This window comes from Chionomys nivalis, chromosome 1 (assembly GCF_950005125.1).
Source record: "Chionomys nivalis chromosome 1, mChiNiv1.1, whole genome shotgun sequence".
In the NCBI taxonomy this organism is placed as follows: domain Eukaryota; kingdom Metazoa; phylum Chordata; class Mammalia; order Rodentia; family Cricetidae; genus Chionomys; species Chionomys nivalis.
The window spans coordinates 157,222,309-157,243,200 of record NC_080086.1 but is presented as its reverse complement, the minus strand read 5'-3'; the positions used below and the strand labels follow the sequence as shown (position 1 = coordinate 157,243,200).

The 20,892-nt window shown below is 38.3% G+C and overlaps 1 protein-coding gene across 1 annotated transcript in view; it reads left to right on the top strand.

Moving 5' to 3' along the window:
- The window catches only part of Cntnap2 (contactin associated protein 2), a 2,085,894-nt gene that overhangs the window by 872,646 nt on the left and 1,192,356 nt on the right, over positions 1–20,892 (top strand). Inside the window, exons 5-6 of the mRNA XM_057766295.1 lie at positions 14,012–14,215; positions 20,181–20,365. Of these exons, the coding sequence (XP_057622278.1) occupies positions 14,012–14,215; positions 20,181–20,365 (389 nt within the window). The remainder of the gene's footprint in view (positions 1–14,011; positions 14,216–20,180; positions 20,366–20,892) is intronic.

Here is a 20,892-nt window from a genome sequence, read left to right as displayed (position 1 = left end):
TGACATTGTACTTGGGAGCATATAATTGGGTGGAAGCAACTCAGTATACAGAAACTTAAGGCTGAGTGAGGGCTATGGTCATAGCTTGAACTTCCCTTGGGACTTTTTGTAGCCCGTGGTCCCAGAGAAAATCCTAATGAAAAATCCTCTCCACTAACCGTGGAACTGAAGACTGTGCCAAGATCCCTGTCTTCCCTACATCAGGGCACCAGGAACTGAGGGGGTTCCTGTATAAGCATTGTAGATCTGCAGCACAGCAGGGAGAAACCATAACTGATAGTAACAACTGAACAATACCAGGGCAATCTATTTCATGTTGCCTGTTCAGCCTACAGCTATGGTGTTCTGGCTGCTCACCAGAAATCCCAGATATCACCTGTCCTCAAGAAAAAAGTAAAAACACCCACCCATGCTTTTTAGATCTGGGAAAAAACTTCATCTAGTGTATATAAGTGGACATTACACCAGATGTTCAAATATTCAAGGACAATAAAATACAAAAAAATAAAGCTTTGAAAGCAGTACAGTTATCTAGAAACATATCCTAATTTGAAAGAAGTCTATCAGCTACTTAAAAAAACACTTTAATTATCCTGATTATTGATTTTCAGTTTAAAGATTTTTATAAGAGAACAGGACCAGAATGTAGGGAGGTAGTTCAAGGAATGAGTTCAAAATTCATGATAGAGAAATAAATCATGAAAAGAGAGAATTAGGAATATTTTAAATAAAACCCAATCAACGAAAAGAAAGATATAAAAGAAATCCTTTTTAGAAGACCAGATTTCAACAAAGAAATATCTTAGTCCCTGGAGACCAAGTCATTGAATTAAGATTATCAACAAAATAGAAGAGTCACAAAAGTGAGAGAGAAATGCAGAGATTTAAAATTATCAAAGAAGATTGTACAACATATGGGCAATTATCAAGTGTTCAAACACAAATTTTAAGAATTTGAAATATAGAAAGGACAAACTAAAAATCTATTTCATTAAAGTTAAATAAAGGCTTAATTTTTTTTGCAAATTTCAAATAGACATTGATATGCGGATACAACTGAAAGAACCTCAGCTAGCATAAGCACATTCACCAAAGCACAGTGGAGGAAACCTGTCAAAAAATAGAGGATAATGAGAAAATCTTGAAAACAGAAAGAGAAAAATATCAATCCACACAACTAATGGCCTATTAGATTTGTACTGTCACTCATGAAAAACAAATCTATAAGCAAAGAGAAACTGGAAAATATGTTTAAAGTACTGAAAAAAAGAAAGAAAAACAAATGAATCCAAACTTACCACCAAGAGAACTATTCATATCATTTTTTTTCTTCTAACTATTAGAAGAAATAAAGTTGTTCCAGATGAGCAGAAACAGAAGGGTCTGATTTCCACTAACCCATCTCTACAAAAATATTCATGAACCCAACACTAAGAATTGAAGGATGAAAAGTACTTCATTGTTCAAGATTGGTTAAGGAAACAGAATGTAGAAATTGGGCTATACTATACGAAGCTGTCTAATCCAATAATGGCTATTTTTTTTTTGAGAGAAAAGAACCAGGTAGCCACTCAATTCAATATGCTGAAAGGCTCAGCAATCCCATGTGACACTGAAGGTCAGGAGGATCATGAAGAGACTTGTGTCGAGTCCATATGAAAAGACAAGGATGCTAGAGTAAAATATCCATGGATCCTGGGGCAGTGGCAGGAGCACTCACTCAAGGCCATTTCTTGACTGAACTGCATGCTTTTCTCTCTTTCAACTACTTTGTTCCCAATTCACACTGTGACTATGACTAAATCAGTCAGCAATAAACATGCAAAAGCTTGAGCTCTATGCTCAAATAAAATTTATCAGACCGAATTAATTAATCTATTGCTTTTTTGATGGAGGAGAGTCATCTTTCTATCTGTTGCTTTCATTGGTTAATTAATAAAGAAACTGCTTGGCCTCTGATAGGGTAGAATTTAGATAGGCAGACTAAACAGAACAGAATGCTGGGAGAAAGAAGCCCAATCAGTGAGTTGCCATGATTCTCTCACTCCAGACAGATGCAGGTTAAGATCTTTCCTGGTAAGCCAGCTCGTGGTGCTACACAGAATATTAGAAATGGGTTAGATCCAAATGTAAGAGCTAGCCAATAAGAGGCTGGAACTAATGGGCCAGGCAGTATTTAAAAGAATACAGTTTCCGTGTAAAATTTCGGGTAAAGCCATGCGGGCGGCCGGGTGCCAGGGAAGCAGCCCCGCCGCTCATAATACTACACTTTTTAATTCAACGTCACTCAGATCTTCAGGATGGGCAAAATACAGGCAAATTCTTTGCAAGATGTAACATGAATAGCTATTAATCCAATTTCCAATAGGCATCATATTACCATCTGAAGCCTCTTGAAGTTTGCCTTGACTATCCACATTTCCATTAGCTTTCTTACATTCTGAAGGCCCACTAATTCATACACTAACTCTTATTATCATCATTCTTAGCTGTTTCTAGCCTGCATCTCTAAACTTTCCTAAATTCCTCTCATCACCCAGTTGCAAAGTCCTAAGATCCATATAATCAGATTTAGTTGACACAATGGCCCGTGCTTCTCTGGTACCAATTTACTGTCTTACTTAATTTTTAATTACTGTGACTATAAAACCTAATAGAAATAGGAAACATTCATTTTGTTTTGTATGATCAGAGAACTTTAGTCCATCATGGCAAGGGAAACATGGCTGGCAGTTTGTTTCATAGTAAGGAGAATGTGTGGTTGGGGCTGTTTAAAGTAAAGCTAACCCTAAAACAAACAAGGTCATAATGGGAGCTGAGCAACAACCATCAAATGCCTACCTTTAGTGGCCTACTTTACTAGATTGTATGGGATGGTATAGAACATAGCTAGAAATGATGAGGAAAATGGGGGAAATTGACAGAGACAAGTAAAATAGATTTCAAGGACCAGTAAGTATGGTGGGGAAAGACGAGCAGGCTGAGAAGTCCCTTGCATAGATGGGTAAATGAGATGTCCAGCACACAGTGTATTCATGTATGGGCTTTGCTCAATGTAACAGTGGAACCAAATATTTGCCCAATTATTTTTGTCTTGATAAATATATTTGAAATGAGTAAATTTCATGAAATATTTCAATAACAACTCTTCTGACATTTTTGCCCTTTTATGACATGGTAGGAAGCAATGACAAAGAAAAGTTGTACAAAGAGTTAAATTTTAGTTTTCATGAAAGCGGTTGGAGTTCTTTTTTTTTTATTGTTTCTTTCCCAACTAGTCTAGATCTAGTCAGATTGAAAGGATCTATTAAAATAACCCACTTCAATTTCTTAGGCTTAAGTCATAACTACACTGAATGGAAAGAGCCTTGAAAAATGTAATAAGCTCCAAGCACATGAAAAAAATCAAGAGATAGATTCGATCGGAGCTCATGTCCACTCTAGTGCCCAGTCAAGTTAATTCCTACCCACAATCATAACCCTAAAACTTATCCACAATTATCAAGGACTTTCCTGATGATTGGGACTTATCTGATGATCGCAGCTATATGTCTACTTATAATTGTTCATTAAAGAAGAAAAAGGTGATTTTAGAAATGTCATCCAATCCAGTTCTTTAATTTTAGGCTAAATATAACAAAGGTTCTTATGATACTAGTTTACTAAAATGTAAATGACAACATGCCAGATATTCAACAAATCTTTCTTGAACATTGACCAGCAATGATTTTTCTACCCCCAAAGTTCTTATAAAACTAGTTAGAAAAACACGATTCCAGAAGTTTGCTGTTTGTTAGCTTAACTCCAAAGTCATTGAGATGCCCTGACTCAAGGAAACAAAGCCAAGAGTTAAAGAGAAGAGCACCCAATGTGCTCCTCTAGTTTCTGCATGTACACAAGCACACACATCTACACACTCCTATGTGCATACACCACACACACACAAACACACACACACAGCAAGTGGACTTTCACACCTATACATACACAAAGAATAAACATGAAAGGGTAGTGAGAATGAAAATGTCCTTCATATTATTTCATGAAGTATATCAACATTTATAAATATTGACACGTGATTTGAAAAAATATAGGGATCTGTCTTTATGCAAAAATTGATATTCTAGTGAAATTACATCTTATATTTTTAAATCTTAGTTTAGAAATTTATTTCAGATGTTTTAAGTGACTTGGTATTTATTTATTATGAATTCTAGTATGATTATATATATAATTTTGTCACACAAAAATATTGTTATATACTAATACATATAAACATAGTGTATATTTATATATGTTATATAATGCTATATATTCTAGAGTACATGCAACAACCAATATCATTTTATACTATATTCAAGTTTAATACATAGATTACACTCATGTATATATATACAATGTATAGATTATGCCACACTTAGATTGGATAAATGCATATCTTGTCAGATAAGTACAAAAATCTAACATTTGAACAAACTTACTGATTATTAAAATTACCTGTAAAAAAGATTTATAGGATTTACATTCTACTTTTTTTTTTTTTCTTTTTTTTTTTTAATTTTTATTTTTTTTTATTTTATTTTTTTTATTAATTAATTAATTTAATTATTAAAGATTTCTGCCTCTTCCCCGCCACCACCTCCCATTCCCTCCCCCTCCCCCAATCAAGTCTTCCTTCCTCCTCAGCCCAAAGAGTAAGCAGGTTTCTCTGCCCTGTGGGAGGTCCAAGGACCACCCACCTCCATCCAGGTCTATTAAGGTGAGCATCCAAACTACCTGGGCTCCCACAAAGCCATTACATGCAATAGGATCAAGAACCCATTGCCATTGTTCTTCAGTTCTCAGTAGTCCTCATTGTCCATTATGTTCAGCAAGACCGGTTTTGTCCCATGCTTTTTCAGTCCCCGGCCAGCTGGCCTTGGTGAGTTCCCGATAGATCATCCCCATTGCCTCAGTGTGTGGGTGCACCCCTCGCCGTCCTGAGTTCCTTGCTCGTGCTCACTCTCCTTCTGCTCCTCCTTTGGATCGTGAGACTTCAGTCCAATGCTCCAATGTTGGTCTCTGTCTCTGTCTTCTTTCATCGCCTGATGAAGGTTAATATTCAGGGGGATGCTTATATGTTTTTCTTTGGGTTCACCTTCTTATTTAGCTTCTCTAGAGTCACGAATTATAGTCTCAATGTCCTTTATTGATGGCTAGAAACCAAATATGAGTGAGTACATCCCATGTTCCTCTTTTTGGGTCTGGCTTACCTCACTCAGGATAGTGTTTTCAATTTCCGTCCATTTGTATGCAAAATTCAAGAAGTCATTGTTTTTTACTGCTGAGTAGTACTCTAATATGTATATATTCCATACTTTCTTCATCCATTCTTCCATTGAAGGACATCTAGGTTGTTTCCAGGTTCTGGCAATTACAAACAATGCTGCTATGAACATAGTTGAGCATATACTTTTGTTGTATGTTTGGGCATCTCTTGGGTATATTCCCAATAGTGGTATTGCTGGGTCAAGAGGTAGGTTGAACCCGACTTTCCTGAGAAACCGCCACACTGCTTTCCAAAGTGGTTGCACAAGTTTGCATTCCCACCAACAATGGATGAGAGTGCCCCTTTCTCCACAACCTCTCCAGCAGAGGCTATCATTGGTGTTTTTGATTTTAGCCATTCTGACCGGTGTAAGATGGTATCTTAATGTTGTCTTGATTTGCATTTCCCTGATTGCTAAGGAAGTTGAGCATGATCTTAAGTGACTTTTGGCCATTTGAACTTCTTCTGTTGAAAAGTCTCTGTTCAGCTCAGTGCCCCATTTTATAATTGGATTGATTAACCTTTTACGGTCTAATTTCTTGAGTTCTTTGTATATTTTGGATATCAGACCTTTGTCAGTTGCGGGGTTGGTGAAGATCTTCTCCCAGTCAGTGGGTTGCCTTTCTGTCTTAGTGACAGTGTCCTTTGCTTTACAGAAGCTTCTTAGTCTCAGGAGGTCCCATTTATTCAATGATGTTCTTAGTGTTTGTGCTGCTGGGGTTGTACGTAGGAAGTGTTCTCCTGTGCCCATGTGTTGTAGAGTACTTCCCACTTTCTCTTCTATCAGATTCAGTGTGTTTGGACTGATATTGAGGTCTTTAATCCATTTGGACTTGAGTTTTGTGCATGGTGATATATATGGATCTATTTTCATTCTTCTACAGATTGACTTCCAGTTTTGCCAGCACCATTTGTTGAAGATGCTCTCTTTTTTCCATTGTATACTTTTAGCTCCTTTATCGAAAATCAGGTGTTCATAGGTTTGTGGGCTAAAGTCAGGGTCTTCTATTCTATTCCATTGGTCGACTTCTCTGTTTTTATGCCAGTACCAAGCCGTTTTCAGTACTGTAGCTCTGTAATAGAGTTTGAAGTCAGGGATGGTAATGCCTCCAGACAATCCTTTATTGTATAAGATTGTTTTGGCTATCCTGGGTTTTTTGTTTTTCCATATAAAGTTGATTATTGTCTTCTCCAGATCTGTGAAGAATTTTGATGGGATTTTGATGGGGATTGCGTTGAATCTATAGATTGCTTTTGGTAGAATTGCCATTTTTACTATGTTGATCCTCCCAATCCAAGAGCAAGGGAGGTCCTTCCATTTTCTGGTATCCTCTTCAATTTCTTTCTTCAAAGACTTAAAGTTCTTGCCAAATAGATCTTTCACTTCCTTGGTCAGAGTTACCCCAAGGTATTTTATGCTATTTGTGGCTATCGTGAAAGGTGATGCTTCTCTGATTTCCCTCTCTGCTTCCTTATCCTTAGTGTATAGGAAGGCAACTGATTTTTTGGAGTTGATTTTGTATCCTGCCACATTACCAAAGGTGTTTATCAGCTGTAGGAGTTCTTTGGTAGAGTTTTTGGGGTCGCTTATGTATACTATCATATCATCTGCAAATAATGAAAGCTTAACTTCTTCCTTTCCAATATGGATCCCCTTGATCCCCTTATGTTGTCTTATTGCTATTGCTAGAACTTCAAGCACTATATTGAAGAGGTATGGAGAGAGTGGACATCCTTGTCGTGTTCCTGATTTTAGTGGGATGGCTTTGAGTTTTTCTCCATTTAATTTAATGTTAGCTGTCGGCTTGCTGTAAATAGCTTTTATTATATTTAGGTATGCCCCTTGTATCCCTAATCTCTCCAAGACCTTTATCATAAAGGAGTGTTGAATTTTGTCGAATGCTTTTTCAGCATCTAATGAAATGATCATATGGTTTTTTTCTTTCAGTTTATTTATATGGTTGATTACATTGATAGATTTGCGTATGTTGAACCAGCCCTGCATCTCTGGAATGAAGCCTACCTGATCATAATGGATAACTTTTCTAATGTGTTCTTGGATTCGGTTTGCCAGTATTTTATTGAGAATTTTTGCGTCGATGTTCATGAGTGAGATAGGCCTGTAATTCTCTTTCTTGGTTGGGTCTTTGTGTGGTTTTGGTATCAGGGTAACTGTAGCTTCATAAAAGGAATTTGGCAATGACTCTTCTGTTTCTATATTGTGAAATACATTAAGAAGTATAGGTATTAGCTCTTCTTGGAAGTTCTGGTAGAATTCTGCATTGAAACCATCTGGCCCTGGGCTTTTTTTGGAAGGGAGATTTTTGATAACTGTTTCTAATTCTTCGCGACTAACAGGTCTATTTAGATCGTTCACCTGGTCTTGGTTTAGGTTTGGTATATGGTACTTATCTAAAAAAGTGTCCATTTCTTTTGCATTTTCCAGTTTTGTGGCATACAGGCTTTTGTAGTAAGATCTAATGATTCTCTGAATTTCCTCTGTGTCTGTGGTTATGTCCCCCTTTTCATTTCTGATCTTATTTATTTGCGTGTTCTCTCTCTGTCGTTTAATTAGTTTGGATAGGGGTTTGTCAATCTTGTTGATTTTCTCCAAGAACCAACTTTTTGTTTCATTGATTCTTTGGACTGTTTTCTGTGTTTCTATTTTGTTGATTTCTGCCCTCAGTTTGATTATTTCCAGTCTTCTACTCCTCCTGGGCGCGTCTGCTTCTTTTTTTTCTAGAGCTTTCAGGTGTGCTGTTAAGTCCCCAATGTATGCTTTCTCCGTTTTCTTTAAGTGGGCACTTAGTGCTATGAACTTTCCTCTTAGCACTGCTTTCATCGTGTCCCATAGGTTTGAGTATGTTGTCTCTTTGTTTTCATTAAATTCAAGGAAGAGTTTAATTTCTTTCTTAATTTCTTCCTTGACCCAGGTGTGGTTCAGTAGTTGACTGTTCAGTTTCCATGAGTTTGTCAGTTTTCTGGGGGTAGCTTTGTTGGTGGCTTCTAACTTTAATCCGTGGTGATCTGATAAGACACAGGTGGACACTGATATTTTTTTGTATCTGTGGAGATTTCCTTTGTTTCCAAGTATGTGGTCAATTTTCGAGAAGGTTCCATGAGCTGCAGAGAAGAAGGTGTATTCTTTCCTATTTGGGTGGAGTGTTCTATAGATGTCTGTTAAGTCCATTTGATTCATTACCTCCAACAATTCTCTTAATTCTCTATTAGTTTTCTGTCTGATTGACCTGTCCATTGGTGAGAGAGGTGTGTTGAAGTCTCCTACTACTAGTGTGTGTGATTTGATGTCTGCCTTGAGTTTTAGCAATATTTCTTTTACATAAGTGGGTGCTTTTATATTAGGGGCATAGATATTCAGGATTGAGACTTCATCCTGCTGAATCGTTCCTGTTATGAGTATAAAGTGTCCCTGTCGATCTCTTCTGATTGATTTTAGTTTGAAGTCAGTTTTGTTAGAAATTAGTATGGCCACACCTGCTTTTTTCTTAGGACCATTTGCTTGAAAAACCTTTTCCCAACCCTTTACTCTGAGTAGATGCCTGTCTTTGTGGTTGAGATGAGTTTCTTGCAAACAGCAGACTGTTGGATCCTGTTTTCGTATCCAATCTCTTAGCCTGTGCCTTTTTATTGGTGAATTGAGACCATTAATATTAAGTGATATTAATGACCAGTGGTTGTTAACTCCGGTTATTCTTACTGCTTTTGGTAGAAGAGTTTGTGTGTCTCCCTTCTTTGAGTTGTGCTGTTGAAGGGTCGCTAGATGCCTGGGTTATTGTAGGCAGTGTTGGCAATGTTGGATTCCTTGGGTTGTGATTTTCCTTCTATTGCTTTCTGTAGGGCTGGATTTGTGGCAACGTATTGTTTAAATTTGTTCTTATCCTGGAATGTCTTGTTTTCTCCATTGATAGTGAATGATAGCTTGGCTGGGTATAGTAGTTTGGGTTTGCATCCATGATCTCTTAGTTTCTGTAGTACCTCTATCCAGGACCTTCTGGCTTTCATGGTTTCCATAGAGAAGTCAGGTGTAAGTCTGATCGGTTTACCTTTATAAGTTACTTGGCCTTTTTCCTTTGCAGCTCTTAATATTCTTTCTTTAATCTGTATATTTTGTGTTTTGATTATTATATGGCGAGGGGACGTTTTTTTTTGATCCAGTCTGTTTGGTGTTCTGTATGCTTCTTGAATATTCAAAGGAATATCTTTCTTTATGTTGGGGAAGTTTTCTTCCATAATTTTGTTAAAAATGTTTTCTGGACCTTTGAGCTGTGCCTCTTCTCCTTCTTCTATCCCTATTATTCTTAGGTTTGGTCTTTTTATTGTGTCCCATATTTCCTGAATGTTTTGTGATGAGAATTTGTTGGTTTTGGTGTTTTCTTTGATCAGTCCGTTTATTTTCTCTATGTTGTCTTCAGAATCTGAGATTCTTTCTTCTATCTCTTGTATTCTATTGATTATGCTTGTTTCTGTAGTCTCTGCTCGTTGACCTATATTTGCCATATCCAGCTGGTCCTCAGTTTGTGTTTTCTTCCTTGCTTCCATTTCAGTTTTCAATTCTTGGACTGTTTCCATTACCTGTTTGATCGTTTTTTCTTGGCTTCCCAGGGTATCATTTACGTATTTACTCATTTCTTCAAACTTTTTGTTATACTTCTCATCCATTTCTATGAGGGCGTTTTTTACATGTTGTTTAAGGGACTCTATTGCTTTCAAAAAGTCAGTTTTTTCCTCTTCTCCTGTGATAGGGTGTTCAAGTCCTTGTGTTGTAAGATCATTGGGTTCTGGTGTTTTCATGTTGTTTTTCAGATTGTTGGGTGAATTCTTGCCTTGGCGTCTGCCCATCTCCTCTTACCGATGCTATCTATTGGGTTTGATTTAATTGTAGCGGGGCAATCTGTTCTCAGTGCAGGCTTCACTGTTTCTTGCCCACACTATCCTGTATCCAGTGCCTCCGCCGCCCGGGCCTGCCTGCCGGTGCCTCCGCCGCCCGGAACTGTCTGTGCGCCGATGTTTCCGCCGCCTAGGCCTGCCTGCCGGTGCCTCCGCCACCCGGGCCTGCCCGCGCGCTGGTGCTTCCGCCGCCTAGGCCTGCCTGCCGGGCCTGATTGTCGGTGCCTCCGCCACCCGGGCCTGCCTGCACGCCGGTGCCTCCGCCGCCTAGGCCTGCGTGCCGGTGCCTCCGCCACCCGGGCCTGCCTGCGCGCCGGTGCTTCCGCCGCCTAGGCCTGCCTGCTGGGCCTGACTGCCGGTGCCTCCGCCACCCGGGCCTGCCTGCGCGCCGGTGCCTCTGCCGCCCGGACTTGCCTGCGTGCTGGTGCCTCCGCCGCCCGGGCCTGCCTGCGCGCCGGTGCTTCCGCCGCCTAGGCCTGCCTGCTGGTGCCTCCGCCACCCGGGCCTGCCTGCGCGCCGGTGCTTCCGCCGCCTAGGCCTGCCTGCCGGGCCTGACTGCCGGTGCCTCCGCCACCCGGGCCTGCCTGCACGCCGGTGCCTCTGCCGCCCGGACTTGCCTGCCTTACATTCTACTTTTAATATGTGTTAAGAAATTTTGAAACAATGAACATGTTTTTGGTAAAAATATATCCAAGGTACGTTAAAATAATATTCCTGTGCTTCCATGATAAATATTCTCCAGAACATCTTATACAAATTCAGAGACTAAAAAGCCTCAGCCCAATTAACAAAACAAGAACGGCCTCATTGCACAAAGATTTGATGAGTTGGGCACACTCCCAGCTCCCTGAGTTATTGTTAGAAGCAAGATTGTGGAAACACTATGATTTGGCATTCACTTTTGAATAGCCATTATTGTTGTTCAGATTGCTTAAACAGTTCAACCACACACATTTAATCACTGCAGAGAATTCTTAATTTTAGGGAGTGATAAGTAATCAAAATCATAGAAAAAATTAGCTTGTCCTAAAATAAGCACAACATATTATTAGACTTCAAGTAAAATTTAAATTTATTTTTCATAGGAAATAGAACTAATCTGTGGTGGGTGTTATTTGCATTATTATACAATATCCCAAACTCTTTTAAAGGATTATGATAGGTGTTGAAGTATAAATTATAATACACAGATCATTTCAGGGAGTTTTATCATTTCCAAACTAGCTCTCCACTCACCGTCACAAGAGAGTATGTGGATATTTCAAAAGAATTTAAGCTATTCATAGAGGAACAGATTTGACTTTGTAATGTAGGAGGTCTGGCTTGAAGATCATTTTATCAGTTTTTCAGCCCACCACTAAGGATTTATCATGGGTAAAATGAGAGTGGGCAGCGTGAATAACTTCTCTTCCTGATTTTCATCAATATTGTAGGACTGTCTAGAGGCAATAAACCACACCCATTTCCTCTGTCACACGTTCCCATTGTTCTAAGTGTGAGGTAGGAAAGTATCCACATTTGTACAAATCTGTTCCTGGCACTGCATACAGATTTCTACTTATATAAATACATAAAAGTAGAAATTTCTTGCCTTTATCTAGGTTGAAGGGACATTTGCTTCCTGAGATCCGAATGAGAAGCATTATATGTCACAATTAATATATAGATATAGAAGGCATATAAAACAATGATGGCTCTATTATTCAATTGACACTGATAGGAAGTTGGGGGAAAATTACTCTCCAGAGGTCATAACTGGCTCCCTTCTCAGGTTTTTCATTTATCCACTTTTCAAGAAAAAAAAAAATTCTCCCAACTGTGGGCTTATAAATACAACCTGAGATCCGAATAGGATATCGGGTGCTGTTTTTTCTGCCTTTATCTCCCATCATGGACGATGAAGATGTTGCCACTGGAGTTCAGCTATGACAGGATAGATAATTAAGATCTAGTTTAATTGGCTTTACAGTGTGAACAGGAGCCAAGATTTAATGATTCTTCCCCACCCTCTGTATTAATATAAACCCTGTGATGCGGTTGGTGAGAGCAGGAGCCTAATGATTATGAAGGGCTCTTTATGGACAACAGCGCTGATCATACAAAAACACTGAGCACATGGTTAAGTTTGCCTCTTGAAGCTTTCATTTAATGAATATGCCTTTAAGAATGTATTTGTTTGTGATATGAATGTGTGTTGGTGTTCTGATTGTGTGTGTGTGTGTGTGTGTGTGTTTATTTGTGCCTGTGAAAGTCAGAGGCCAGAGTCATGAATTTTCCTATGTCTCATCCTTAGGTTTTGGAGACAGGATATTAGCGAACCTGAGGTTTACAGATTCAGCAAGATTGGCTGAAGAGTAAGCTGTGGGGCTTCTCCTGTCTTTACCCAGGCTGGGCTGACATTACAAGCTTGCCCCACCATCCCTGGCTTTCCATGTGCTTCCATAATTAGCGCTTTACTAACTGAAGCATCTACTAAGCTCCTTTTTCAACTTTTGAAAACAGCATTGTTTCAACTTTGATTTAAAGGCATAAATTTGAGATCATCACCTCCGTGCTTTTACAGCATGTGAAGACTTGACTAGTTTATGGAAAACTTACCTTTAGCCTTAGATAATGTTAGAAACAGTTGCTGCTGTTCACTCTACTTACCACAAGTCAAACTGCTCCCCGTGGTACTGGAACTAAGCACACGCTAGAAAATCAGAACGTAAAATGAGAAAACATTTCTCCAGTGAGCTTTCAACTCCCTGTTCTTTCCCCAACTGTCTTCGCGTGGCAGTGTTTCAGGAAGAACTCTCATAGCCTCAAGGCTGACTTTGTCCGGAACTGTTCTTTTCAGCTACTAGAACAATCCAGTTTGACTAAAATTTCGGAAATATCAAAATGAAAAGGTAACAGACTCAGGATTTTGAAAGTATCTTCAAAATACATATCTAAAAAAATAGCAACTCCCTTGCTGGCTGTAGAAATATTTGATGTATATATTGCCAATTCTCCTTAGAGTCATTCCACCATCTGGAAACCCACCGCCCAGACATGGATAATACACATCCCTCGCTCAATGAATAAGTGACTAAATGACTGTGGAAAGGAGCAACAATGATGGAGCAAACATAATTCACAATCTGCATTCTCACTAATTCTCAAAATGTCAATGGAAGCCCTACATTCAAATTAGAGCTCCTCCAGTCAGTCACAGTATGACTGGATAGATTTTGTCCAGCTCAGAAATGGTAACTCAGGACATCTGAGCTTAATCATTGGAGCCTAAATCATTAGTGCCTGATTTCCCCATTCCAAAGGCAAGGGGCCAATATGGAGTCTGGGACAGATATCTGAAGCTACCAAAGAGGTTATATTGGAAAAGAGTGCTTAATGTGTAATTAGCTGACCTTGATGAATTTTTTTAAAAGTAAGGAATGGGATTGGACCTGAAGGAATTAGGAGGTGAGGTGAATATCATCAAAACATGTTGTATGAAACAATCAAAAGATCACTAATTTTCTTTTGATCCTTTTCCATAAACTACACATTTCCAAGTAAAACTTTCAATCATATTCATATTCACTGAGTTTTTATTGTTCATATAGCAATTGAAATAAAATTCTATATTGATAGATATGGTTATGATCATCCTTATCAAAACTCTCCAGCCAATCCACTTTAGGACAACACTGGGATCTATATTTTTCAGGAAAGCACTCACTGACTCCCACTTTCCTGAGTAGGCACCAGCTGGAAGCGGATCCTCATCTAAAGCTACCAGACTAATGAGGTATTTCTCTCTCCTCTCAGGGGCTGATGTTATCAACTTTGATGGCCATGTTGTGTTACCGTACCGCTTCAGAAACAAGAAGATGAAAACACTCAAAGATGTCATTGCTTTGAAATTCAAGACCTCGGAAAGTGAAGGAGTACTCCTGCATGGTGAAGGGCAGCAAGGGGATTACATAACGTTGGAACTGAAAAAAGCCAAGCTGGTCCTCAGTTTAAATCTAGGTTTGTTGTCATTCTCTATTTTTTTCCATATTTAAAATATTTATAAAGAAGGGACTGGAGAGATGACTCAGAAATTGAGAGCACCAGCTGCTCTTACAGGGCACTCAGTTTCAAATCCCAGCCACACATGTTAGTTCACAAATGTCACCCCTAGAACTTGAGTAATCATATGACATCTTTTGGTCTTCCTTGGCACTAGGCATATACATGGTGCACATACATGCAAATAGGCAAAACACTAATACATATAAAATAAATAAATTCAAATCATTTTAAATGCTACATACTCCTTTACATTATAATTCTAAGATCTCGTGTTATATTGTCAATTAATTTTCATCTATGGTGGCAGAATATTCATTTGTATACCTATTTCTTTTAGTCACCTTTTTATCCCTGTGACAATATACCTTAAAAATTACTTAAAATAGGAAAGATTCTTGGTAGAGGGTTTTAGGGGAGGGGAGAGGCAGGGAGAGGAACCGAGAAAAATGCAGAGCTTGATAAAAAAAAATCAATAAAAAAGAGGAAAGATTGTATTGGTTCATGTTCCAGATGTCTCAATCCATAGTTCTGGGCTTTTGGTAAGATATAACACCAAGGAAGAAGGGCATGGTGAAACAAATGTGCTCATGGGGACCAAGAAACAGAGAGGAAGAGATTAGAAACAAGACAGATGCCTCAGTGGTCCATTTTCTGTGACTTATTTCTTTGAACCTAGATCTACCCCGTACTGCCTGTAACCTCTCAATATCACTCTCAAGTCATTATTTCAATAATGGGTCAACTGATCCATCCATGACATCAAAGCAATCATCATCTAATCATATTGCTAAACCTCATCAGCTGGTACCAAGGCTTTAACCATCAATTCTTTGGGGAACACTTTAGATTCAACCCATAATATTGCTCATTTAATAAAATGGTGTTTGAAACACTTATACGATGTTCAATGGTATAGTAGCTGGCATTATGTAACAAAGAACAGAAAGACAGTGTCTCATTAAGTTTGTGAAATACTCCAGAGAAACAAAAATAAATGACTTCAAATTATGAGTGATAGGAAATCAGCTTAGTAAGTATATATTATACTGAGTTCAGGTTTAAATGCCGCCTAAAGAAGCCATAGGACCAATATTAGAATATATTAGGGAAAACCTATAAGATCTAAGTAATGGGGGGAAAAACACGAAAACAACAGGAGAGAGAAGACGGCATGAGGAGGGATGACTGAAAACGAAGAACTTCCACGCTTATGGAAGAAAAAGCAGACTGTAATGGATACATGTATGAAATTATGAAAACAAGAGAAGTCCAGGGAATGGAGATGATTCTGGTTCTGTAGGATGCTGCAGGTTCTGTTTGTTAGAAATGAGCAGCTGTATGATGCTCAGGGGCACCAATACTCTCACTGGAGAAGGACTGCCTAAGTCAGCACAGAGTCAGAGAAGACATCTTCATTGCTGGGGAGGGATGGTGCTGACATCCGTTGGAAAGTATCAGGGGAGATAAAAGGAAATGTATCTTCGAAATTATGTTAGTGGTAAATTCAGCATGACTCATGATGAACTGTGTATGAAGCGAAAGAAAGAAAGAAAGAAAGAAAGAAAGAAAGAAAGAAAGAAAGAAAGAAAGAAAGAAAGAAAGAAAGCCAAAAAGAGAGAAAAACAAAAGAAAAAATAACTAAGATTTAGGCTCAGGCACTAAATGAACAGTTAGTGACATTTTCAGAAATAGAAAATCGTAAGAGGGCAGGGAATTACAGGGTTTAGGTTGGAAGACAGCACATTTGAGTTGCCTGTCACATAAACAAAAAGTGTTTATATTGGGTCAATTACAGCATGATCAGAGGAGAAAGCACTATGGGGGAACCAAGCAGTAAATGGAGAGTGGAGCAGTAGAGTGTGTATTTCCTTAGAAGTGAAAGAAAGAAGTAACCAGTGCTATGTAGCTCACCTTTGATGTCAACTGGCATAGAGACAGACTGGCGAACAAAGACTTTGTTAATATGGAGGTAACCATTTGATCACTCTCTTTGGATTGAAGAAACACTCTTGGAGACTTGCTACTTAAGAGATAATAAAAGTTGTGGAAAAAGAAAAACAGAGGAATGAGATATTGGTGGGTGAAGGAGGCAACCCAAAGGGTTGTTATCTTGTATTATTTTTTTTCCCACTGCTTTTAAAAAGACAGAATCTGTGCCTGCTGGCTTGTTGGTCACATAACTGAGGCTCACATATTGCTGAATAAAATGTTCACAGCATTGGCAATGGCATTCAGAATCACAGACTGTCCAAGGCAGTAACACCTCTTTCTTTTACTTGGTTCAATGTTCAGGTTCTAGATAGGAGTCCTCAAAGGCAACGATTAGTCCATAGGTTTTAGTTTGTTTATTGTAATAAGAATTCAACAGAAGTAATAACTTAGCCATAAATGAATAGCAAAAACACATTTGTCAAATGCATCACTAGAGAAAGGTACAAAATCAAAGATTAAAACACTCAAGACAGCCCTTGCCAATGAGATTTCTCTACCCTGTTTTATCTTGAGCCTCTGTATATTACTAAGAATGTCTTAAATTCATGTGTTAACTTATTTTGAGGATTGCCATCAAGTCTAGGAACACAAATTTAATTAGGGTTTTTTTTAATGCGATAATAAATTGTCAAAAGTACATAGTTTTGACTACACATCACCCACATTAAAAATAAAAACTGAAGAAAATGTGAATCACATATTTATAAAAAATACTGTTTTTTACATTAAAACAAAGTGTATGTGAAGCCAAGAAATATGCAAATTTTATGTTTGTAGTTTTAATGCCTTTCATTAAAAAAGTCATAGTACTCCATTACAGTTCCAAGCTGCAAAGAGAAATATGTATGCAGTGAATACAAAAGATAACACAGAAAAGAAAAGTTAAACACTAAAGGTACCAAATACTCTGTCACATGAGCTATAAGCACAACAAACATTAAAATGGAAGATAATATTTTTTGTCAAATTAGAAAGTGTGTCTTTTCAGGGTTTATGGGTAAGTGACAAAAAATGGATCTTTTTTTCTATTCTGCAGATAAAATATTTAGGGGAAAGTTATCTGACCACACAGCTTCAGATATTTGAAGCAGTTTTCATATTCTACTCATGCATTATTAAAAAATAAGACACTATGAGAAAAAATTAAGTCTATAGACATGTTTTGCAATGTTATTTCAACATCAAAATTTAGAGAAAAAGTAAAATTTATAGAAATGTATTGGTTGTACTAAAATGTGTTTAATTTTAGTTTATTTTAAACAAAGAATTACTTTATGTACATACCTGTTTGGACTGTATGCATATATGTGCAAGTTTTAATTCTATAGAGATGTGCCATATGTCATTCAAAGACAGCTATAGTATATAAATATAACTGGCCATCATGGCACTTTGAATGATGTGGAGTCAGAGTCCCTGGCCTATAGTCTACTTATTGTCCAGGCAACCACTGGACTATTCCTGTCATGACCCCAGAAAATTAGCATAACCACCAACCACATGTCGTATGTTAGATCTATACCACTCTTGGTCCATAAATTCACGGGGAAAAACTAATGGAAAACACTAGAGACTGGATCTAAGACAATGGTGGAATTATCACTTTTGTAAAGAAAGTTTTGGGGGACATTTTATGTAGTTGGCTTGATGCCGGGACAACTTGAAAAAGATGGCTTTGGTGCTGTGGAAAGAGTGAAGGCTGCCAGTGACCTTGGTTCTCCACCAAGAGACTGGCCAACATGGCACAGTCTGATTCCCTTTGTAAGGATAGACTTCTGATCAAGATGACACTGAGACCCTTCAGCACTAGAGAGAAGAAACACATGCTAAATGCCTCAAATCCAGTGAGGGTCTGGGCGGTGATGGCAGCACAGGACCCAAAGTTACAGAGAAACCTTGTATCGAAAAACAAAAAAACAAACAAACTTAAAACAAAACAAAATCCAGTGAGGGATGAGAACAGAACCCTCAAATAAATCAGTGTAAAGTAACTTCTCCTCCAGCATGGATAGAAGACTTGAAATAGCCTTTGGAAACAGCAATGGAAAAGAAATTACACTCAACACTATTAGCAGAAGAAAGTTTCCATAGGCTTCCTAGTGATAGCAGATGAACCCGATGGATGACTGTCTTATAACCTCTTAAAGTAGGTGTTTCCACAGGTGCTAAGTGCTAGTAGGCAGAGTCCGTGAGATTTTCTATGGTAAAATGTGATAATGAGAATTCTACATTTCCGGATAAAAATGGTGGTATTGTAAGTCTCAATGTAGTAGTTCAACTCACTTGTGTCCATTCCTGGATGTAGGTCAAAAGACATAAAAATCTTGTCAGTGGAAAAGACTGGAAGTGTGGTAAAGTAATGTGCTGTCCGGAGTCAGATGAAGGATGGTTTCCTCTTAATTTTACAGTGAGCTACAATGGATGTGCTCTTTTATCCAGTGAGAAGGCAGCTTTGCAGCACAGCAAGAAACAGCTAGACTATCCAGCCTCCTCAAGAAGCATAACTACTATATCAAAGGTTTCACATTAAATATGTATATACCTGAATATGCATCAGCATACATATGAATAATTAAGTGGTTGTATATGGAAAAACATCTAGTACGAAATAGATGACACTATTTTTAGTGGAGAAAATAATTTGATTTCATTTTCCTTGCTTATTCTTCATAATGTTCTTCATCTGTAATCATGAACAGGGATTTGTTTTGAGGCTGCAGGGGCTTGAAACTCTTTGTAACACATGACCCTGTAGGATGGAAGGGAAAGGTTCAGTGCAGGGAATTGGAGCCAAATAAAAGCATGTGTAAAATACTTCTCTGTGTGAACCTAAGTGTACATACATACCATAGTTGAGGTGTGTCTAAAGACTTTTTTATTTTAATTTTTAAAATTTATTTCACATGTGCACAAGGAAGGAAGCACATGCCTATGACAGTGTATGTGTGAAGGTCAGAGGAAAATCAAAATAGTCTAATCTTTCCTGTATTGTGACTCCCAGGAATCAAACTTAGGGGGTCAGTTGGACAGCAAAGTGCCTTTGCCCATTGAACTGTTTTTCCAGCCCAAGATATTTATTTTTTCAGAGCCATTTTCTCTTACTTTCTCTAATGTAACACGTAGAGTAACCTTTGAAAATCGACTGTGGTTTATAGAGATGTGACATTACCTTTGTGAAACAAGTTGCTCACTCTATGACCTCGCCAAAAAGAGTACATTACCATTTCACTGGAAAGTAGTTCTCTTCCAAAGTTTTATTAGCTGGCTGGGATTTATGACAGCAGTATATCTACTCAAACACCTACTGCTACTCTTTAGTGCCATCAGTCAACAGTAGGTGACCATCCTGCTTCTCAGACACTTCGTCTGTGAGTCTGTTTCCAGTAATAAAACCCAGGACAGCCTTGCTACTTAGACTTATTCCTCTTCTATTTCTCTTCTTGTCTTTCTGGTCTCCCTACCATATAGAAGAACACTTGCGCGCGCACACACACACACACACACACACACACATCATTATCACCCAGATATTTTTTATTTCATCACTATCCATGAAGAAGCAAGGATTATTCTCCACATTTTGCATGTCAGCAACCAGACTCAGAGCAATGACCAGCTTGTTCCCATCTGAACATCAAGCTAATATGACGGCACTTCTGGCATCTGAGCCCATGATATATCCACCCACTAAACTTAGCAGAATTCATAACACCATACAAAAACATTTGCATTCTCTTTTTCAAAGAACAAGCATTTCCTTACTTTTAGTTGCTTTTATTTATATCTTCTGTAAAAATCCTGATTCTCCTATACCAGCTTCAACAGACAGAGCTGTGTATTCACTTTACATTGGAAAAGGAACATACGCTCCTGTGCAGAGTGGGCCCTGTGGAAAATATCTTACTTCTCTTTTTCTCCCATTACTCAGGAAGCAACCAGCTTGGCCCCATCTATGGCCACACATCCGTGACATCAGGGAGCCTACTGGATGATCACCACTGGCACTCTGTACTCATTGAGCGCCAGGGACGGAGTATTAACCTGACATTGGACAGGAGCATGCAGCATTTCCGCACCAATGGAGAATTTGACTACCTGGACTTGGACTATGAGGTAAACTTGAGGATGTGTGATTGTGATGGAGGAGGAGAGGATGCATATTCTACTATCATTTACTATTAATTACATATCTGCTCAAGCCCTTTCCCCTTCCTCCTCTATAGAAAGCAAATATCTGTAAATCTAATTTACTTAACAAATTATATGTGTAATTGTAGTGCATTTTATATAATATATAATATATATTTAATTGAATAATTTCCCCTTTTATTAAAAATTTCTTTTTTTCTCACATCATATATCCTGATTATGGCTTCCCCTTCCCTTCTTCTCCCAGTTTCACCCTCAGATCCCTTCCCCCTTTTCCTCTTATTACAAAAAAAAAACAGGTGGGGCTGGAGAGATAGAGAGAGGTTAAGAGCACTGCACTCTTCCAGGAGTACTGCTTTCAAGTCCCGGAAACCCCATGGTTGCTGACAACCATTTACAATGAGATTGGTGGTGCCCTCTTCTAGCGTGCAGTCAAACACTGTATGCGTAATGAATAAATAAATAAAATATTCTAAGAACAATATAAAGAA